Source organism: Cyprinodon variegatus, unplaced genomic scaffold, assembly GCF_000732505.1.
Source record: "Cyprinodon variegatus isolate N-32 unplaced genomic scaffold, C_variegatus-1.0 Scaffold7, whole genome shotgun sequence".
Taxonomy (NCBI): Eukaryota; Metazoa; Chordata; class Actinopteri; order Cyprinodontiformes; family Cyprinodontidae; genus Cyprinodon; species Cyprinodon variegatus.
Window position 1 is genome coordinate 1,859,921 of NW_015150460.1, and position 18,223 is coordinate 1,878,143.

The 18,223-nt window shown below is 39.7% G+C and overlaps 1 protein-coding gene across 1 annotated transcript in view; it reads left to right on the top strand.

The window, feature by feature from the left end:
• igf1 (insulin like growth factor 1) overlaps positions 1–8,529 on the top strand; it is a 26,450-nt gene extending 17,921 nt beyond the window's left edge. Inside the window, exons 3-5 of the mRNA XM_015376402.1 lie at positions 3,491–3,747; positions 3,864–3,899; positions 6,511–8,529. Coding sequence (XP_015231888.1) covers positions 3,491–3,747; positions 3,864–3,899; positions 6,511–6,570 — 353 coding nt within the window. The 3' untranslated portion in view covers positions 6,571–8,529. The remainder of the gene's footprint in view (positions 1–3,490; positions 3,748–3,863; positions 3,900–6,510) is intronic.
• The last annotated feature ends 9,694 nt before the right edge of the window (positions 8,530–18,223 follow it).

Sequence of the window (18,223 nt, forward strand, 5' to 3'; positions counted from 1 at the left end):
AAAAAAAAAAAAAAAAACACACTTTATGGAGTTTCAACCAGTCAATTAGAAGTGTCCACACCTTTATTCATAACAACTGGGGTAAAGAAGAACAAAAAAAAGAGGGTGAAATAGGGTTTTTTATGGCTTCAGTTGTTCTAAAATGGGTTTCCAAATTTTGTAATATTTTGTCAATGGTGGAATTGTCAGGTGAGTCCTCCAGCGTAGCCATGTTTGTAATGGCCCGGCAAGGCCCTTCTGACTGCCGCCATTCCTACATGTCCAGCCCCAAAAAACACTGCTTTCATCTCATTGGTCCGACTCGCTGGTTGTTACGAGACGGACATATTGGAGGGAGTCTTTCAACAATGATTTGTTGTGAGACTAAAAACTCAGATCTCGCCGAAATCCAGCTTGCTATGCAAGGTTAAGTGATAACCCTAAGGCTCTCATTACTTTAATGTTTCATAACATTTATGCAATGCCCACATTTAAGATGCATTTACAAAGTATTATATTCACCCATATCTGTAGCATTTGACTCAGTTTGAGCAGCTTTCATCATTTGGCCACCTTGTGTTTAAAGCCGGGCATTAGCTCAAAGATTCCATTTTTATTAAGCATAAAGGCTGTAAAAATTAACTTTCTGTGCAGTCATTGAACCATGCATGCTGACCCTGTCAAATACCAAAACACAAACTGACTCAGTAAAAATACTGGAGTTCTGGAACATCAGCAGAGGATAAACCAAGCTTAGACCTGGCTGAGGGAAGACGTAAAAACAATGCAAAAAACTTCGTTTTTTTGAGAACAGTCATAAAAGTGTGTCAGTGTTTATGAGGGACTAATATAATCATCGATCATGTTAAAACCTTCTAGAAATTAATACTTCATGCATTTTTGTCCCGCTACCTTAAATTAGAACTTGCTGATTCCTCTTTCCCTTCCAGCTGCTTTTCTGAGCAGGGTGGCAAACTATTCTTGGAATAACATAAGGTGTTAATTTTCAAAAACTATTTTCCTGTTTTTAGGAGGAGGGTTGAAAATCAGGCCAGACAAATGAACACAGATCCCTGCTTTTGGCTCAAAATAGTCAGTCTTTATGTAACCACCAGTGTGGACTGGAGTTTTTCTCTCCATCTTAATGCAGTGACATCAGTCGTTACCTGCAAAAGTTGCTTCCAATACATAACATGTGTTTGCTCCAATAACTGGAAGATATTCCTAGAGAAGCATTGAATAACGAAAGGATAAGGATACCGTCAATCAAATGAGGTGTTTCTTTTCACATTTTATGTTTCTAGATATCTTGGATTTCTTGCTTCATTAATAATTCAGTTGCACTGAGTACATGTTGTCATAATTCATCCATAAAAACTTTTCTTCTTCATCTCATTCATGCCTCCATTATCTTCTCAGTTCAGAAGAGAAAGATGCTTCTGTTTCTGAATGAAAGCTGCCCTCTGTCCAAGCAACATTGTCAGAACAAGGCGAACACAGAGCAGGAGTTAATGCACTTTGTCAGCGCTGGCAGGCTTCAGAGCCAAGAGCTATTAACTCTGAGAGAGAGAGGCATTTCCTCCTTGTAAATGCCATATTAAATTATTATTATTTCATTTGGTCACAGGGAAAAGCCCATCTCCTCCCAGACTTTTCCTTCTTACCAAAGGAGCTGGGAATTCTAAATGGATCCTGAATTTTTCCAATGAAGAGCATTATCTTAGAGTAAGAAGAGGGAACAAGCTTTGGTGTCCCTGCAAGGCTCATATAGTTATACAAAAAAAAAACTTATAAATTTGAGCTAAAAACGTTTGCATAGCCCTTTTCTCTTAGTTATGCACGTGAATGACTCTGAAGGGCACTTTTTCCAAATGAATATATGAATGAACAGAAAGTCCTCGATGTTTCTGCAGGTGGATCGGCCTCTGGGGGCTAAAGAGAAAAAAATTTAACAGAGCCAAAAATGGCTGAATACGACATTCTCCAACATGTTACGGCCAAATTTGGTCCACAGTGTGTAGTGTTCAGCGCTGTAAATTTCACTTGCAGAAATTGAACGTCATTAGGTTGGTTCATATATCAGGAATATTAAACTTGTGACCTGGCTATTATCGCTGCTTTACTAAAAACATAGAGTTTGGAAACCTGCCAGAGCAATGAAGGAGAAAAAGCAGAATCTGATTTATACGAGCTGGACTGAATCTTTGCAAAGTCTGCACAGCTATTGCATTTTATTAATACGTCCATCCAAACTGGCCATGTTCTTTTTTTGTGTGTGTAAATAGATTTATATGAAGATATTTTTATATTAGAATAAATTAAATTGGGTAACTTTTGAATCAAGAACAAATTTAGGGAAACGTTTGACATAAAATGTTGTCACAAGCATTTTTGGAAAAATTTGGAAATGGGGCTTGAACTTTCTAGCTGTTTTAACAAAAACATAACAGCAACATGTTTCTTTACGACAATAATATCATAAAAATACCCTCAGATTGCAAACTCCTAGTGTGGATTACTTTAAATGATATCCTAAAAGCTCCAAAAAGCTCAAACCAACATCTCAGATAATTTCAGTTTAAAATCTGTCAACTATACACAATTTTTGGCTCTTTAATTTTTACCTTGAAATTAAATTTTGCTTTCATAGAGTTTTTTATTTCCATTGAAAGCCATCTTGACAATTTTTTTCACTCTCTAGCTAGACCATTACATAAAAATACTTTCAGTTTTGTGTAGTTTTGCATACATATTTGCAATGAATCCACTTAAAGGTCTTGTGGAGGATTTTTGCAAATTTTTTAAAAGACCCACCCTCTCCATTTTAAATAAAAAATGCACATGCACTACCCTGTACCTGCTTCTGATAGGGAACGCCTATTAACCGTATGCGAGAGCGTGCACGAGCCCATTTCTCCTCGTGCACGCTCTGTTTAAAAGTTGCTGTTCTTATACAAGCTTACTGTGTCCAAATGTCCGCCCTAACCGTTAAATCCCCCAATCACTATATAGGATTATACAGTGGATTTTGTAGTGAAGTCAGTTAACTGACAGTTCGGACAGATGATCACTGTTTTTTGCTCCGTTAGTCACTTAACTCCTCCTCCACTGCGCGGTGCCTGCGCCAATTTTTTTTGACCCAAGAACCACGGTGAGAAAGGAGACCTTCAATGATTGTAATAAACCATAGCTCACCACACATATGCTGCTGAAAGTGAATATGCGCAGAAAAACATGGCTAACTGGGGACAGGCACGTAGGACTTTTTATGTAAACATATCACCAGAATGATTGGCAATTAGGAGGGCCACTTATTTAGATGATCCACCCGGAATTAAAAGATCATCCTTTAATGTCACTTTTTAAGCCTCATTCCCTCAAACTGCAGTTGAAGCGATGTCTATTGTTGAACACTGAAAACATTCTTTGTTGATGGTGTGGTTACTTTGTAAAGCAGCAGTGGTTTAAAGTTTTCTCTATATGTGACTACATCCTTCTGTCCGCTATACAGATAAGCCAACAGGCTATGGTCCCAGTGCAAGGCGGTCGCACGGCATCGTGGATGAGTGCTGCTTCCAGAGCTGTGAGCTGCGGCGCCTGGAGATGTACTGCGCACCTGCAAAAACCAGCAAGCAGTCTCGTTCTGTACGTGCACAGCGCCACATAGATGTGCCGAGAACTGCCAAGGTCAGTAACCCGGGACATAAAGTGGACAAGGGCACAGAGCGCAGGACGGCACCGCAGCCAGACAAGACAAAAAACAAGAAGGTTTGTGCCGCATCCACTTATACACTAAAGCCATGGTTCAGATCAATGAATGTACGTTTGCTAATTTGAGGTCTCTTTCAAGTACATCCAACTAAAATGTCTGTTTTTCCTTACAGAGACCTTCATCCGGACATAGTCACTCATCCTTTAAGGTATGGATGCATTCCCTCACATGTATACCTCTCCAATAAATCAATTAAACCAATTAGGTGTAACATTAAACTCATAGATATAACTGGAGTTAATAACCCAGGTGAACATAAGCATCATTTGACCATGAAATATCTATATGTAAATATTAGTAAAATTATATTTTCTTTATAATGTTGGATATCGAAGACACATTATTTCATATAAGATCTGGAATTTAACTATGAAGTAGCCTCTGGTCTGGGTATCAAAGTACAATCTGTTTTTCTGACAAAACCAAAAATGAAAAGAAAAAAAAAAAAAATATCTTTTCTTTTTTGTTTAAAACCAAAAATGTTTTTGGCTTTTTGTAACAAAAAACAAGAAAATGGAAAAATCAACGTATAATCTGTTTTTTTCAACAAAAAACAAAGCTTGGCTTAAAATTAAAAAAGGAAATGGGTGCTGAATCCTTGTATGGTTCGTTCTTTGGTTTTTTTGTTTCAAAACAAAAACGAAAAAACTAAACAAAAATGTGTTTTTTTGTTTTTCCGTTTTTAAAACTAAATTAGAAAAACGGCATTTGCAAAAATGAAAAAAGGGTAAGTTTTGGGATTTTTTTTTTTTTTACTGCAATGATTAAACCAAAGACAAAATTATTTTGTTGTTAATTCAACGGACCTTATGGCAGAACCGGAAATGAAGACCTGAACTCCCAACAGATAACTTTTTAGTTACCAGTAGGTGGCAGTGATGTACGCCTTCAATTTCTTGCCAACCGCCATTACAATCCACAAGAAGAAGAACTTTTTTAGTTAGCACTACCAAAATGGAAACGTATGTGTTATTTAGAGGGAATCGGCGCATTTCATTGAGCGCTAATGATTGCACGTTCCAAATCGGCGTCCGACACATTGTTGTGTCTTCGCAAGTTGTGCTCCATACAAAACCTTCTGACACTCATTACCGAGTAATGTGGAGCTCCATGGCGGCTCAAAGCATCACTGATTTCAGAGTGTTGCTGCGTTCACACCGGGGGCAGCTGGCGCGACAGAAGCAGCGAGTTTACATGCAAAGTCAATGGTTGACGCGCGTCAAGGCGCAGCAAAAGGTCCTGCGGCGCGTTTTGAGCAGCAGACGCAGCGCGTCTGAGCAGCTGAAGCAGCGCGTCGGGCGCGTTTTGGCATCTGACGCGCGTGACGCGCCGCAAACACGTTGCTGCTCGAGATGGAAAAATTTAATTTTTGCTGCTCGACGCACCGCGTCAACCAATCAGAGAAGCTGATCTGGGAGCTGGCTGGGAGAGAGACACAGCGCTGATGACACAGACCGCTCTGATTACTCCTCTTCAACAGTTTATTAACGCATAATTAACTTAAAATATATACATCTGCCGGCAGAATATGTTGGCTTTTATTATTCTGGTGCCTGCAGATCGGATTATTTAGATGAAAAACACCTACCAGCCGACGCGGTAAACCGCGAGGAGGCGACCCGTCCAGAGGCTACTGTTGAAGGGATTCTTTCTGTCGGCGCACCGTCGGTATGTGGGGGTCTGAGCGGCTCCGACAGAAATAACATTGGGAGACAGGATTGTAATCTGGATGAACTGACTGCACTGATTAAGTTTTCAGGTGTATTTTCTCACTTAAAAACATATTAAAACTACTTTATTCCCACTGATCACAGCAAATATAGCTGTAAGGCAGAGAAAGGATAGTGAAGCTCCGCCCAACGCGCGTCAGAGCCACCTTTGCACCGTGCAGCCAGAGCAGCAAAGCTGCTTCAGCCGCGCGTCAGAACTCACTGGTACAAGCAGCAAAAAGGAAGCAGCAGACGCGATTTTGCTGCTTTTGCAGCGTCCGGTCTGAACGTAGCATGAGTTTTTTCGCTCTCAAAAAGTTTGATAATCAAAGCAGAAAACAGTTCAAGTGCAGCCATTGCCTTTTGTTTAGAAATGGTTTTGATGCCGTCTTCATCCACTGTAAATGATTTTTCTTTGGCGACTTACTTAATTTCCGGTACCGCTACATATTAAAACGACAACCGTATTTTATTTTCATTTAGATGGCAAAACAAAACTCAAATGCTGTTGATTTTCTATTAATTTGATTTTTCATTTTTTCGATTTAGGTTTTAAAAATGGAAAAACAGAAAAAGCACATGCTTGTTTTTTTTTTTTTTTTTTTTTTTGAAACGAAAAAACCAAAGAACAAACCATACATGGATTTACATGGATTGCTCTGTTTCTGTTATTTCTTTTTTTAGTTTTGTCATAGCGGGATCGCTTCCCTTTGATCCTTGTATATTTTATTGTGGTTTTAAATTAACTGCTGCCACTAGAATCCTTGTTTTGTTAATGACCTCATTCACTGTAGGCCAACTTTTATCCATTGGACAGAGATCCACATAAACAACACTTCTTTACTTTGGTTTATTAACGAGTTCCTGATTGAATTAATCTTTCAAACAAACATATTTAAGTCTTTTTTTTAATTGCTCTGTCCTGACTGATAACATTTAACTTGCTAACTCAGTCGCCATTTTAATAGCTTCCTAAGTCTTAAATTGTTGTAACCATGGAGACAGCTGTCCTTTGCAGTGACGTCTAAGATGTTTCTTTTCATCTTGCAGGAGGTCCATCCAAAAAACTCAAGTCGAGGCAGCTCCGGGGGCAAAACTTACCGAATGTAGGGAAGCAGGAAGCGAAAGAGAGAAGGGAGTGGCCTTACCTGGTACCCCTTTGGAACGGTTCACTGGTTCACTGTAAAACAAAACGAAAGGATGCTAAAAATGGCAGAAAAGCTTAAAAAAAAAAAAAAAAAGAAGTTGTGTTTAAAGGCTGGATGAGGGTACTTGTGATCACCTCATTCCTTATGAGGAGGAATTCTTTAACTCATTGTAAAAGACTAGTTTAGCTGCTAAGACACAGTACGAGCTTGCAATTCCCTTCATATTTAAGCTGCAATAGCCCTCTTTCCTTTGGCTCCAGAAAGGGTGGGAACATCACCCAGACAGGAATGAGTGGTCACATCCATTTCACTCTTCACAGTCACATAACAGTTTAATATCCCTGTTGAAATTCAGAGTTTGTTTTAATGCACTATAAATTTACTGTGGATATGTTGATCATCTTAAAGACCAGGACCATGTGGTTTATTGTTATACATTTAAACAATGCTGTTGGTAATTTCACCCTGAGGCTGACTTAAATCCCTGTTATGTGGAGTGGCTAGGGGGTTTGAGAGCAATCCATTTCCTTTTTAAGCCCCACTAAGTTTTCAGGACTGGATCCATAATACGCACGCTTTAGGTAATTTGTAGGTTTCATTCAAAAAAAATAAAATAAAGAGCTTTAGTTTTTTTCTGATTTCTAAAGCACAGAGATTTGATTTTACTTGTCAGCTCCCTTGTTTGGTTTTTTTTAAGAAATAGGTCAGTGGATTCAAAGTTCATCTGGCATAAATGAGCAGATTAATCAAACAGTGACCACCAGACAATATGTTTGTCGTCTGTGTGCTTTTCGCTGGTCACAACCTTTGAGAGATTGCAAAACATTTACTTCTTACTAATCAGGAATTTTCAGTCCGTTTTTTTTTTTAACATGCATTTCTAAAGGGTTATTTAAGGAATTGTTTTTAAATGAGCAAAGATGAAAACAAAAAAGTGAAGTTAACAATAGAATTTTCTAAATTATGAGGAGTTTATGTTATAGATCGGCACCAAATAGCTCATGATTGTGCATTAGAAGAAGATTCCTGTTCAACATTTTTACATAAAAAGTTTTAGTGTGCATTGTGATGAGTCCTTCACTACTTTAAAAAATCTTTAGGTTTATGTCTCCAACAGGTTTGCATGTCTACAGGATAAAACCATCCTTCATTCTTCGTTGCAAAACAGGTTTATCCAAAATTGGATGGAAAATCCTTGTGGATTTTCTCCTTTTTAATACCTTAGGGCTGTAATAAAGCCCTTCTAGTTGATCCAACCATTTCAAACTAGCTCCAGCTTTATTCTTTGCTCTGCTTTTAGCTATATTCTTGTTCCCGGTTCCCTGACCCTACAAAACAAAAGCATCCAACAGTACGAGGCTTCTACCATCATGTATCCTGGTGGAGATGGTGAATCCAAGAAATAGGGAGCATTTTTCTTCCACATCGAGCAAAAAAGTTCAAATTCAGTCTCTTATCATTTCATCGTCCTCAACCTGTTTGCTTAATTTCTTGTTTGGCTTCTGACAAACATAAACAAAACTTTTGGAGGGGTTCTTTCAATGATGTTCATCATACATTTAAAAAATAAAATAAAAGGGAAATATGTGTGGTTTAGCTGTGAATCTCTGCAGCTCCTCCTGGAGCATTTCCATTCTGGTCAGTATTTGTGGGAACATTTTATTTAGAGGAATCAGGCCAGAAGGGACTGATCACTCATACAAACCATAATTTTAAAATATATATTTTTTTTTTTACCCACTTCTCAATTTTGAGCTGTTACGTGTTATTTTTTATTACTTAAATTCCTATTAGAATAACCGCAGAGATATTTTTTTTTCTTACATAACAAAATGTTGACATTTTTTGTGGAGATATTGATTCATTTCAGGCACAGAAACGTTTGTTCAGTCGATTATCATTACCTGAACTCTTATTATTCAATGAATTCTAGTTTTGGGTTTGATTCTTTATTTCAACGCAGTGACAAGAGTACAACCAAACAACACAACATCCGTTACAAAGTCCACTTTAAAGTCATGCAGAATAAACTGGTAAATATTACCAGCAAACGTCTGATTGGCAAATGCAGACCCACACTTACACATGCAGTAGCGATGGCAAATATATGAAAATAAAATCATCAAATATAACTAAGGGTCATGATAACATTCACAAATTTCACAAACAAGCAATTTCTGAGAAGTCCTTGCATGAATGGACTGGACACTGATTTTTCGTTTGTGCCTCCCTGATTTTGCCCCAAACATGTCTCATATCTGGCTCTGCTTCCTCTCTCTGTGTATAATCAAACTGTACTCCCATTATGTTAATCTATGCATTACTATCACTCATTGTACATGATGGTTTCATATAACAAAACTGTATTAAAAAATCCTATCCACTGTATAATGGTGCTATTTTATAGTTTACTTGCAAAGAGATGGAAAAGACAGATGGATGGCAGGGCTTACATTGGAGGTCTTCCCTTTTGCACAGCCTTGTGGCCACCATGTTGATGGTGATTTTATTTGTAAGCAGATTCTTAAGTGAAAGCAAGTAAATGTTTCCGTGTGAACTCTGTGAATGCATGGAGAATAAAAAAAAAAAGAGAATGAGTATACAATGTTGTGACCCCAGGAAGGCATAATGCTATTTTTTCTACTATTCTTAAATTATTTTCTCAATATAAATCCCTTATGCCAAATGTCTTGATAGAAATACTGTAAACTGTGATTCTTCTAATTGTGTCAAGATTGTTAAAAGTCGTGGTGTGCTTTTGTCTGTCCAGAGTGCGTGTTGCCTGCAAATGCCTCCCTGGAAGCCAAAGTGTCAAATATGAGGGAAATCAAAGTGGGATTATGCAACTTTTGCTTAACATCTCCTACTGGTGACAGAAAGTAAATTAATTATAATCATTGCCCTTTCAAATGTCTTCCATTTCATGAAAGGCATTCTTTTCTTTTTATATTTTCCATGATCATATTTAAGATTGGAAATTAGTTTATGTAAGGTCGGGAAATATTACTATACACTACTATACGTAGTGGGAAATTACTAATTTTATATGCTTTTAATGTCAAAATGTATCTGTGAATAAAAAGGCACGTTTCAATTTTCCAATTGATGGTAAAACTAGAATCCGATGATTGTTGTAACTATTAGCCAGTAGCTAAAAAGCTGAAAACTCTGTATTAGACCATATTTTATATGTTCAAACCCTTTGGCAACATTTTTGGTAATGGATACTGTATAATAGACAATGCATATTTAACTAAACATAATTCAGAAGAGTATAAGTACTGCAGTTGTGCAGCAAAAGTGATATGTGATAGGTGGCCATCTTGGATTTTATTTTTTAAGGCGAGTTTTTCAACTTCTAGGAAACAAATGTTCAGACTTTGGCGGTACTACAATAAAATTTAAATGTTTTTCTTTAATTGCACCCTCTGAGTTTTTACATAAATCAATCACACATTTTTTTAATTTTAAAAAGTTGCATGGTCCCACTTCTAAAGAAAATTTTTAAAAATATATATTGAGAAAAATCTGACTTCATTTTTGAAGTTCAGGAGCAGGATTACACTCTAAAGCCACATTTCTACAACATTTGCATGCATCCCGTTGATGGAATAGGCCTTGCTCTTTAACTTAAAAAATAAGATGAAGTGTATGAATTTTTTGCAATGGTTTTTAGTGGTTTTTTTATACATATTTTTGCCCTGATAATTAAGCTGAAGTAAAAACTAGTTGAAGAAAATATGTTCCTACTAGAAGTTTAGGTATACAGTGCATACCAAAGACTTTTTAGATCAGTTGTAGCCCATTAAAATATAAATATAGCATGATTCCATTGTTGTCTCCACTACAATACAGTTTAACACAACGTTTAGGTGTCTGAATTATGGCTTGTGTTTTAGAAAGACAGAAATCCCTTGGTGTATACGGCATATTTTAAGAAGCAAACCACAGAAACGACTTCAAATCATCTGCTTTTATGAATCACTCAAACATGTCAAGCTGTCAGTGGTGTGAAATAATCAGAAAAGACTCAAGCGTGGGAGGAAGTATGCAAACATTCATGACTCCCTGAAGTGTTAGATGTATTTTCCTGAAGCTCACTGTCCAAGAACCTGTTTGATTACAGCCCTGTTATTTATGGTGCTTGATTGCCTTCTGTAAGGAAAGAAAATACTGACAAACTGTTCACCATTCCTGCTGAATAAACCACTTGTCAACATCACAGAAATGTCTGGAGACTACTTTTATTCATCATCCACACACTATATGCCGCACTATATCATTAATAGCCCTTAATTACAACCACAACCTGCAGGAGTTTTTTGATGATCTTATTTAATATCAGCATAGCAGCACATATTGTTGAAAAGAAAATCTTCATGTTTATTAGAGACTGAACGTTTAGCCCTTTGATTGCAAAACAATACAGCCCCAGTCATGTCGAATAGCAAGCAATTGTAGATGCTAAATTTAAATTCTTGCCTAAGATGTGAATGGGAATTAGGTCTGGATTTTAACTGGGCCATTCTAACCCAGAAGCTTTGATCTGCCTGCATGCCTAATCCTGGTAAAAGGGTAACGTCAACTTTATTCTTATATCTACTTTAATTTTCAAAAAGTTTCTTTTAGAATCCCCTTCCTCCTTCCAATCAAACAGATTTCTGCCAAAAGAAAAAAAGCTTTACAATAATACTATGCTGCCCTCACCGCTTCTATCCTGCCAGTCTTCCCAGATCCGATATGTGGAGTGGACGCGTCACTAACTCGGAATGACCCAATCAATAAAAGGCTTTATTGCCGAGTACTATTTTACACGTACGAGATATTTACTTTTTCATATGCAGCACACATAAAGAAATAGAACAGAATATATGAAGAATATATAAACTAAGGCAAGTTCGTAATCGTCGTCTCCGGCTCCGTGTGGGATGAGGTCCTGGGGGCAGCATTCTCAGTAGGTCTCCCTCTCCACAAACACCTCCTCCAGCTCTGCTGGGGGAAGCCCGAGTCGCTCCCAGGCCAGCCGAGAGACATAGTCTTTCCAGTGTGAACGCACTGTTCTTTCAACACCATTAAACTTGCCGCATTCATTTTGAAGCCAGTCTTCCTCCATGGCTTCTCCAAACTCCTCCAAGGCCCGAGTTTTTGCCTCTGCATCCGCCTGGGCATCAGCACACCTGGCCTCAAGATACCTGCTCGCAACCTCAGGAGTCGAGCAAGCCAACCATGTTCAATCACTAAGGCAAGTTGTACTGGATTAATAATGGCAATAAACCCAAACAAGAGCTTGCAATTACTTTTATTTAGGGGTATCAGAGCAAAGGGTCTGAAGACCAACGCATGATGCCCAGTTCAGACTTGTATTTGTAAATAGGTTCTAAGTTGTTCTTAATTTAGCTTAAGCGTCACTCTGAGTTGGTCATTCACTACTTTTAATTTCATTTTATAGTTTCAAAATGACAAAATTCAGAGAAATTGAAGGGGTGCAAACGCTTATGCCAGGTACTTTACGGCCACAGACTGCTGGTGGAAACACAACGCTGTGAAGACATTATTCTCTCTCTTGCATAACTTCACAGATTTCATGAGGAACCCTGTTGACTCAGACGCATGAACGGCAGATAATTACATAGTTGGTGTTTGTCCTTCTTAAATCCTTTAAGATATTTTGGCTGTAGATAAAGCCAAAAGTCAAGCTGTGTGCACTCTGAAGCTGACCGCGCCAGTCGTAGCAAAAGACAATGTGATACTTCCTCAGAGGCAGAGGGGTCCGCCAAGGAAAACAGAGCGGGGTGTGGTTCTCCTTAAGGCAAGAGCTGCATGTTCAGCTCCTTGGAGGATGCTCGCAGTGACAGGGCCGAGCTCCAGCTCACTCCCGGTCAGCACTTTCCAAACGGATGCATATATGGAGCAGGGATAAGACCTTGATAAATTGGCTCTCTGGCAGTCGCCCAGCAGGCGGCAGAGATCAAAACATGGAGCAGAGGAGGGAGCTCAGCCAGCTCTGGGTCATGGAGGCCATCCTGGATGTTATTACATCCTTCTTTGAGACAGATACAGAATCAATTATCTCACCCTAACGATCCAGTTCCCAACAGGCATGCGAGATTGTGTGCAGCAGGAAATATTAAGGCTGAACATTTACAGTAAACTAATACTTAAAGATTAGTTTATTCCTTTATATGCTCTTATTTAGTGTTGCATCGTGAAACGAGAATACTTGAGTAACCTCAGATACCAGGACTGGAAAAACCACTTTCCTCCCTCATTGATCTGTGCACTCTGAGATCCAGTGCATCTAAGGACACGTACTTTGGACTGAACTCTGAAACACAATCTCCCCACACTCTTCAACTCCTCATCTTAAGCACACAATTGTCTTTTGAATGACCTTGTGGTCTGTTTTACTACACTCACCAATTTTACTACTTATTCGGGTTGTTTCAAAGGGAGAGAAAAAAGGCACCTTGTAAAGCCTCATCTGTCTTCTACCATTCATTTCTTTTAACTCTGCTGAGATTTTACTTTTGCTTTTGTCAGATCAGCATCTTATTACTCTAATCCCAAAGAATCCTAGTAAATTCTCCTGCCCAGATGCCATGAAAGTAATGCATTGATTGTGACCAACTTTTAAGCAGCCCTGTGTTGCATTTTATCGTCCAGATGTGAAGCAGAGGAAAGACGTCCAGCAAGTGCTACCAGTACATTAGCAGCTAGATTAAAGTGTGTTTGAAAAAAAAATGCAGCTAAGCTTTGGGATTTGGAGATTCTCCCTCTTTCTCGGTTTTAGCCGACAGTGGAAATTCACTGAGACTTGATTATAGTAGGAGAGTGTTGGCTCAGCTGTGTGCTTTAAGAACCCATGATGTCAGAGCCTTATTTTCTTTGGAGAGACTCTCATCAGCTGCATTGTTCCAGGAAACCATGGTCAGTTCTCTTGGCAAAAAGAAAAAAATCTTGCCCAAAATGCGACCACCCCTCACTCCCTTCCCATCTTTGCCCCCACCTCAACGCCAGCCCCCCTCTCTCCCGGCTTTAAGCGTGCACATGCGGAGCATCCTGCATCGAATTTCCTTGGAACTGGAGCTTCTTACCCTCGTTTACCTAAGCCGTCCTTGTCCTCTCTCCTTTTTTGCTTCCCATCAAAAGACGGGTGTCTTTGATGAAAGGCAGTGTGTTAATACAGGATGAGGAAATGACCTTTCTTGCACCCCTAGGGAATCATAAAACAATGCTGCTACTGATGTCATGGAGCCCAGACTTAGAGACGTAGGCGGTGTGATTGAAAAACAGCACCGCCATCTGACAGGTGATGCAAGCATCTGACAGAGTTGATGAATTAAACACTCAGCAGCCTCTCTCAGGTCAGAATTTAAAAAACACGTACGAGGTATGAGGCAGATATGGAGGAGTATAATCCAGACCAGCTGTAAGTCAGCAACAGCTTTACCAGGAGCTGAGAACACCTCAAAGACATCAGCTAGAGATTCAGCGAGGATCCCTCAAATCACATCTGGCTCACATGAGATTATATGGCTCCTTGATTTAATTTTCTATTATAGAGAATTATGGTAATGATTTCTTAGAAATCCAGAATGGGGAAAACAGCATGATGGTTACCGGATAAAGGGCTTCGCCTCAATTTTGAGTTTGTTGAATCTTCTATAATTTCCTTTTTGTGGATTTAAATCAGATGTAGTAGAATTGAAATGCTGTCTATCCACTGTGCATTTGGGTTTAATAAATGCACCCACTATGGGTAAATTTGATTGAAAAGAGGGCAGTTCTATTAAACAGAAACTAAGAGCCTTAAAGGTTAAAACAGCAATGTGTGAAGCTCAAATGTTCAGTTGTGCTTGTGCTGGATCAGCCATCTTCTTCAGCAGAATTCCCAGGCCTCCAACAATAATACTTAGAAAATAAAGGCTGACCACTCCAAGTAAAATCACTTCAGCTGAGATCCGAAGTTATTATTCATACCCTGCTTCTCCATCCCCTGCTCTACGGGATTCTCTGAAGTTAATAAGGTAAGCCCTTTGAGCTGGGAAGAAACCCACAAAGAGCTGTGTCAACATTTATGTTTGCCTCTGCCTTTTTATCATCAGCTGACGGTCTGCACTTTCATGTTGTTGCTTGTCAATCAAAAGACGGAAAGATCACAGGGCTGTTCAATAACCCGAGATCATTTTTAAATTAAAGATCAGGCCTTTACTGGCTGCTGCTGTGGCTAGATGAGTTTGCTCCTTTTCAGATTTCCCCAGTTATTGCAGATTTCAGATCATCAAAGACATTTCAGAATTATGTTTGCACTGATAACTTAGCAGAAAAGCAATCTAAAGCAAACGGGCTTGTGTTTAGGACTGATTGTGCATTCATTTTAGAAAAAAAAAAAGTTTGGATTAACTGCAATGGACTGGTGACCTGTCCAGGGCGTACCCCGCCTGTCGCCCATTGACTGCTGGAGATAAGCACCAGCACCCCTTGCGACCCCACTCGGGACAAGTGTGTCAGATAATTGATGGATGGATGTTTGGATTAGGCCACTTTAGGGTTTTCAATTGCAAACAATCTGTTGAAGCCATACCACAAGATCTCATTTGGATTTGAGTCAAGATTTGTGCTCTCAGTTATAACCAAAAAGTAAAGAAGTATTTTTTTGTAAATATGTCTAAATATCTTTTGCAAAAGAGGAAGACAGGGTTGGGTTGGAGCAAATATTCATGTTTTCAGTCTGGGTTCTCTGACTGTTAGGGATTCCTCGGACAGATGGACTTGGGGGGTAGAAGGCCAATTTATGCTTCTGATGCATAGACTCTGCAACCGTCAAATCTGTCTCTGTGCGTGACCATGCCCCCCAAGCACAGAGGTTCTGCAACCGCCGTCGCGCACCTCAAAAAGATCCTGACTATGCGTCGGATGGTCACAAACCCGCGCAGACCTCAAGCGGAAGTGCGCAGACAAAAAGCAGCTGTGATTGGTCCTTGGTTTGCCTTTTCGGCTGTCTGTGTGGTCGTCCTTCTCGATTCAGTGCGCAACATTTTAAAAAAAACGAAGGAAAAACTACAATGGACAACTACGATGAAAGGTTATTCGGTCTTTTTGCCAACTCCATTAACAGAACCTGATCCTCTTCGATATCTAACAGCTCCAGATCAAGCTCAGTGACCGTGATATCTTGCAGACACGCCATTGTTGTTTTGGAAGATAAACACTCCCGCTGGCGCTGCCGAATGTCTCGTGGCAGGAAACTGCCTCTGCGTACCTCGAAATTCCAGACCGATGGTGCAGAAGCATACCAGCAAAACTGGTTTGCGACCAGACCCAAGCGACATTTGATGTGTGCAGTTGCAGAAGTATAATCTGCCCTTTGGCCTCTGTGACAGCTAGCTTTTTTTGGGTCCATTAAAAGGTAAAAGTCTAAAGGTGTGAAGGCAGCAGAGATTTCAGCATTTTTCCTGACCATAGACTTCTAAAAGTCCTGGAAAGAGGGAATGGTCTTCCCCAATGATCCTCATTGCAGAATTAACTTTTCGTTGCAGATACAGTGTTGTTGGGGACGATGAGGGATGATTATCTCCTGAAGTACGCCATCTTCTCCACTGTTTGAGTGGGAGAAAACTCCAGATGGTTCTGACCGCACAATGGCACCAACTGATCCACTTCCTGTCTAGCCATACTTAGACTTTGCTGGATCAGCTGCACAGGGTGGTAGTAATTTTTAATTCAATTCAGTTTATTTCTATAGCGCCAAATTCACAACACATGTCATCTCAAGGCACTTTACAGTTCAACCAGATCATACAGTCAAATTGATACAAAGTTCTCTATCTAAGGAAAACCAGTTGATTGTATCGATTCATTGACTCAAATACAATCCCTCACACTAAGCATGCTTGCAGCGACAGTGGAGAGGAAAAACTCCCTTTTAACAGGAAGAAACCTCCAGCAGAACCAGGCTCAGTGTGAGCGGCCATCTGCCGAGGCCGACTGGGGTTCAAGGAGACGGAAGCAAAGACATAAAAAGCAGCTGTAAAAGGCGGCCCCGTCCAGGAAACACACTGCCAGGCAGACGAGCTCCGAGGCAGCTCCCATGCCAGAGGACGAAGAGAGCACATCCACCCAGTCACAGGACCACACTGGAAAACAGGCCGATCTCCAACATCTAGTACTGACCTCATATGTGATGTAGACCCTCGAGAGGTTGGTTCACAAGTACTCACCCCTGGTAAGTTCTCTATTCAATCTTCTGCAGTTATTCTACCAGCCTGGTATCAGAATGGGTGATACCATTATGGTTCCACTGTATCAAGCTCTGATCCATCCGGAGAACCCTGAATGCACTGTGGTTTCTACACCAATAGACTGGACTTCTGAGGCACAAGCTGGGTGAAACAGGAGTGGACTACCATTGGTGGGCTAGGGCAAGGACGGCTCTGACAGGCTGGTCTGTAGCACTGGAGCTCTGCAGGAGCCCAACACTGTTCAGTGATTATAAAGCAGACTTCTCCCTCAACTCCCCACAATGTCCCCTTCAGAGGTTCACAGATGACTCCTTCATAGTCTGTGCAGACAGTTAACAGACCCCTTTTTGGACTGGTGCCAGCAGAACCCCCTTATCACATTGTACGGAAAACGTATGAACTAATGTTGAACTTCCAAAGGCATGGACCCACCACACTTATGGTGGTGAACATCCAGGGAACTAATGTTGAGAGCTCTTCTAAAAACCTGAAGTTTACCTGAACAATAACACTGAAGCTCTTTGCAGAAGCTGCAGAGACTGAGATCCCCTGGCATGCAGCTCCTAAAGACCTTCTTTTAGTATTTTATGGTATGCTATGTTTGGGCAGCAGCTTATCTGCAGCTGAAGCTGTTGAAAAAGCTCATTAAGAGGGCCAGCTGTGTCCAAGGTTGCAATGCAAGCAGTGGCAGACAGAAGAAAAAATAACAACACTGCTAGTTAATGTGTCCTACTCCATGTTTGAGGCGATGAACTGTAGTGCCCCTTCATTTAAGACTTCTACACCCTAAGTGAGCAAAGTAGCATTATCACAAATCCTTCCTCTAAACTGCTTTTAGACTTTATAATCTCCACTGCTCCAACAATTGTTTTACCACAATAGTGTTTGTTGCAGTTTTTTATCTGCTCAGTGTTTTGTTTTTTGTTGTTTTGTTTTTTTTTTGCCTTCATTTGCACAGTAAAGTAAAACCTACATACATTTGTAGCAATTAACAGCACTGAATTGGTAATAAAAAAAACAACAAAAAGGGGTACCTCATGGGAGTCTTTAGGTCCAATAGAACAGTATTTTAAGCACCAAAAGATGATTGACAGAACTGTTGACCAATCAGAATCAGCATAAAGTCCTCATGTGGGAAGTACAACGTGCCAACTAGGAAATCTAAAAGCCAAAAGTATTTGAAAGTAACTGAAGAAGCTCTGACAAACCTTACATTTGTTGATAGCAGCTAGAGTGAGGAAAATAAGTATATAAACATCTGCTATTTTTCAAGTTCTCCAACTTTATTTCACTGTGAGAGACATAATCTAAAACAAAAAAAAACAGAAATCACAATATATGATTTCTTAGCTATTTATTTGTATGATACAGGTG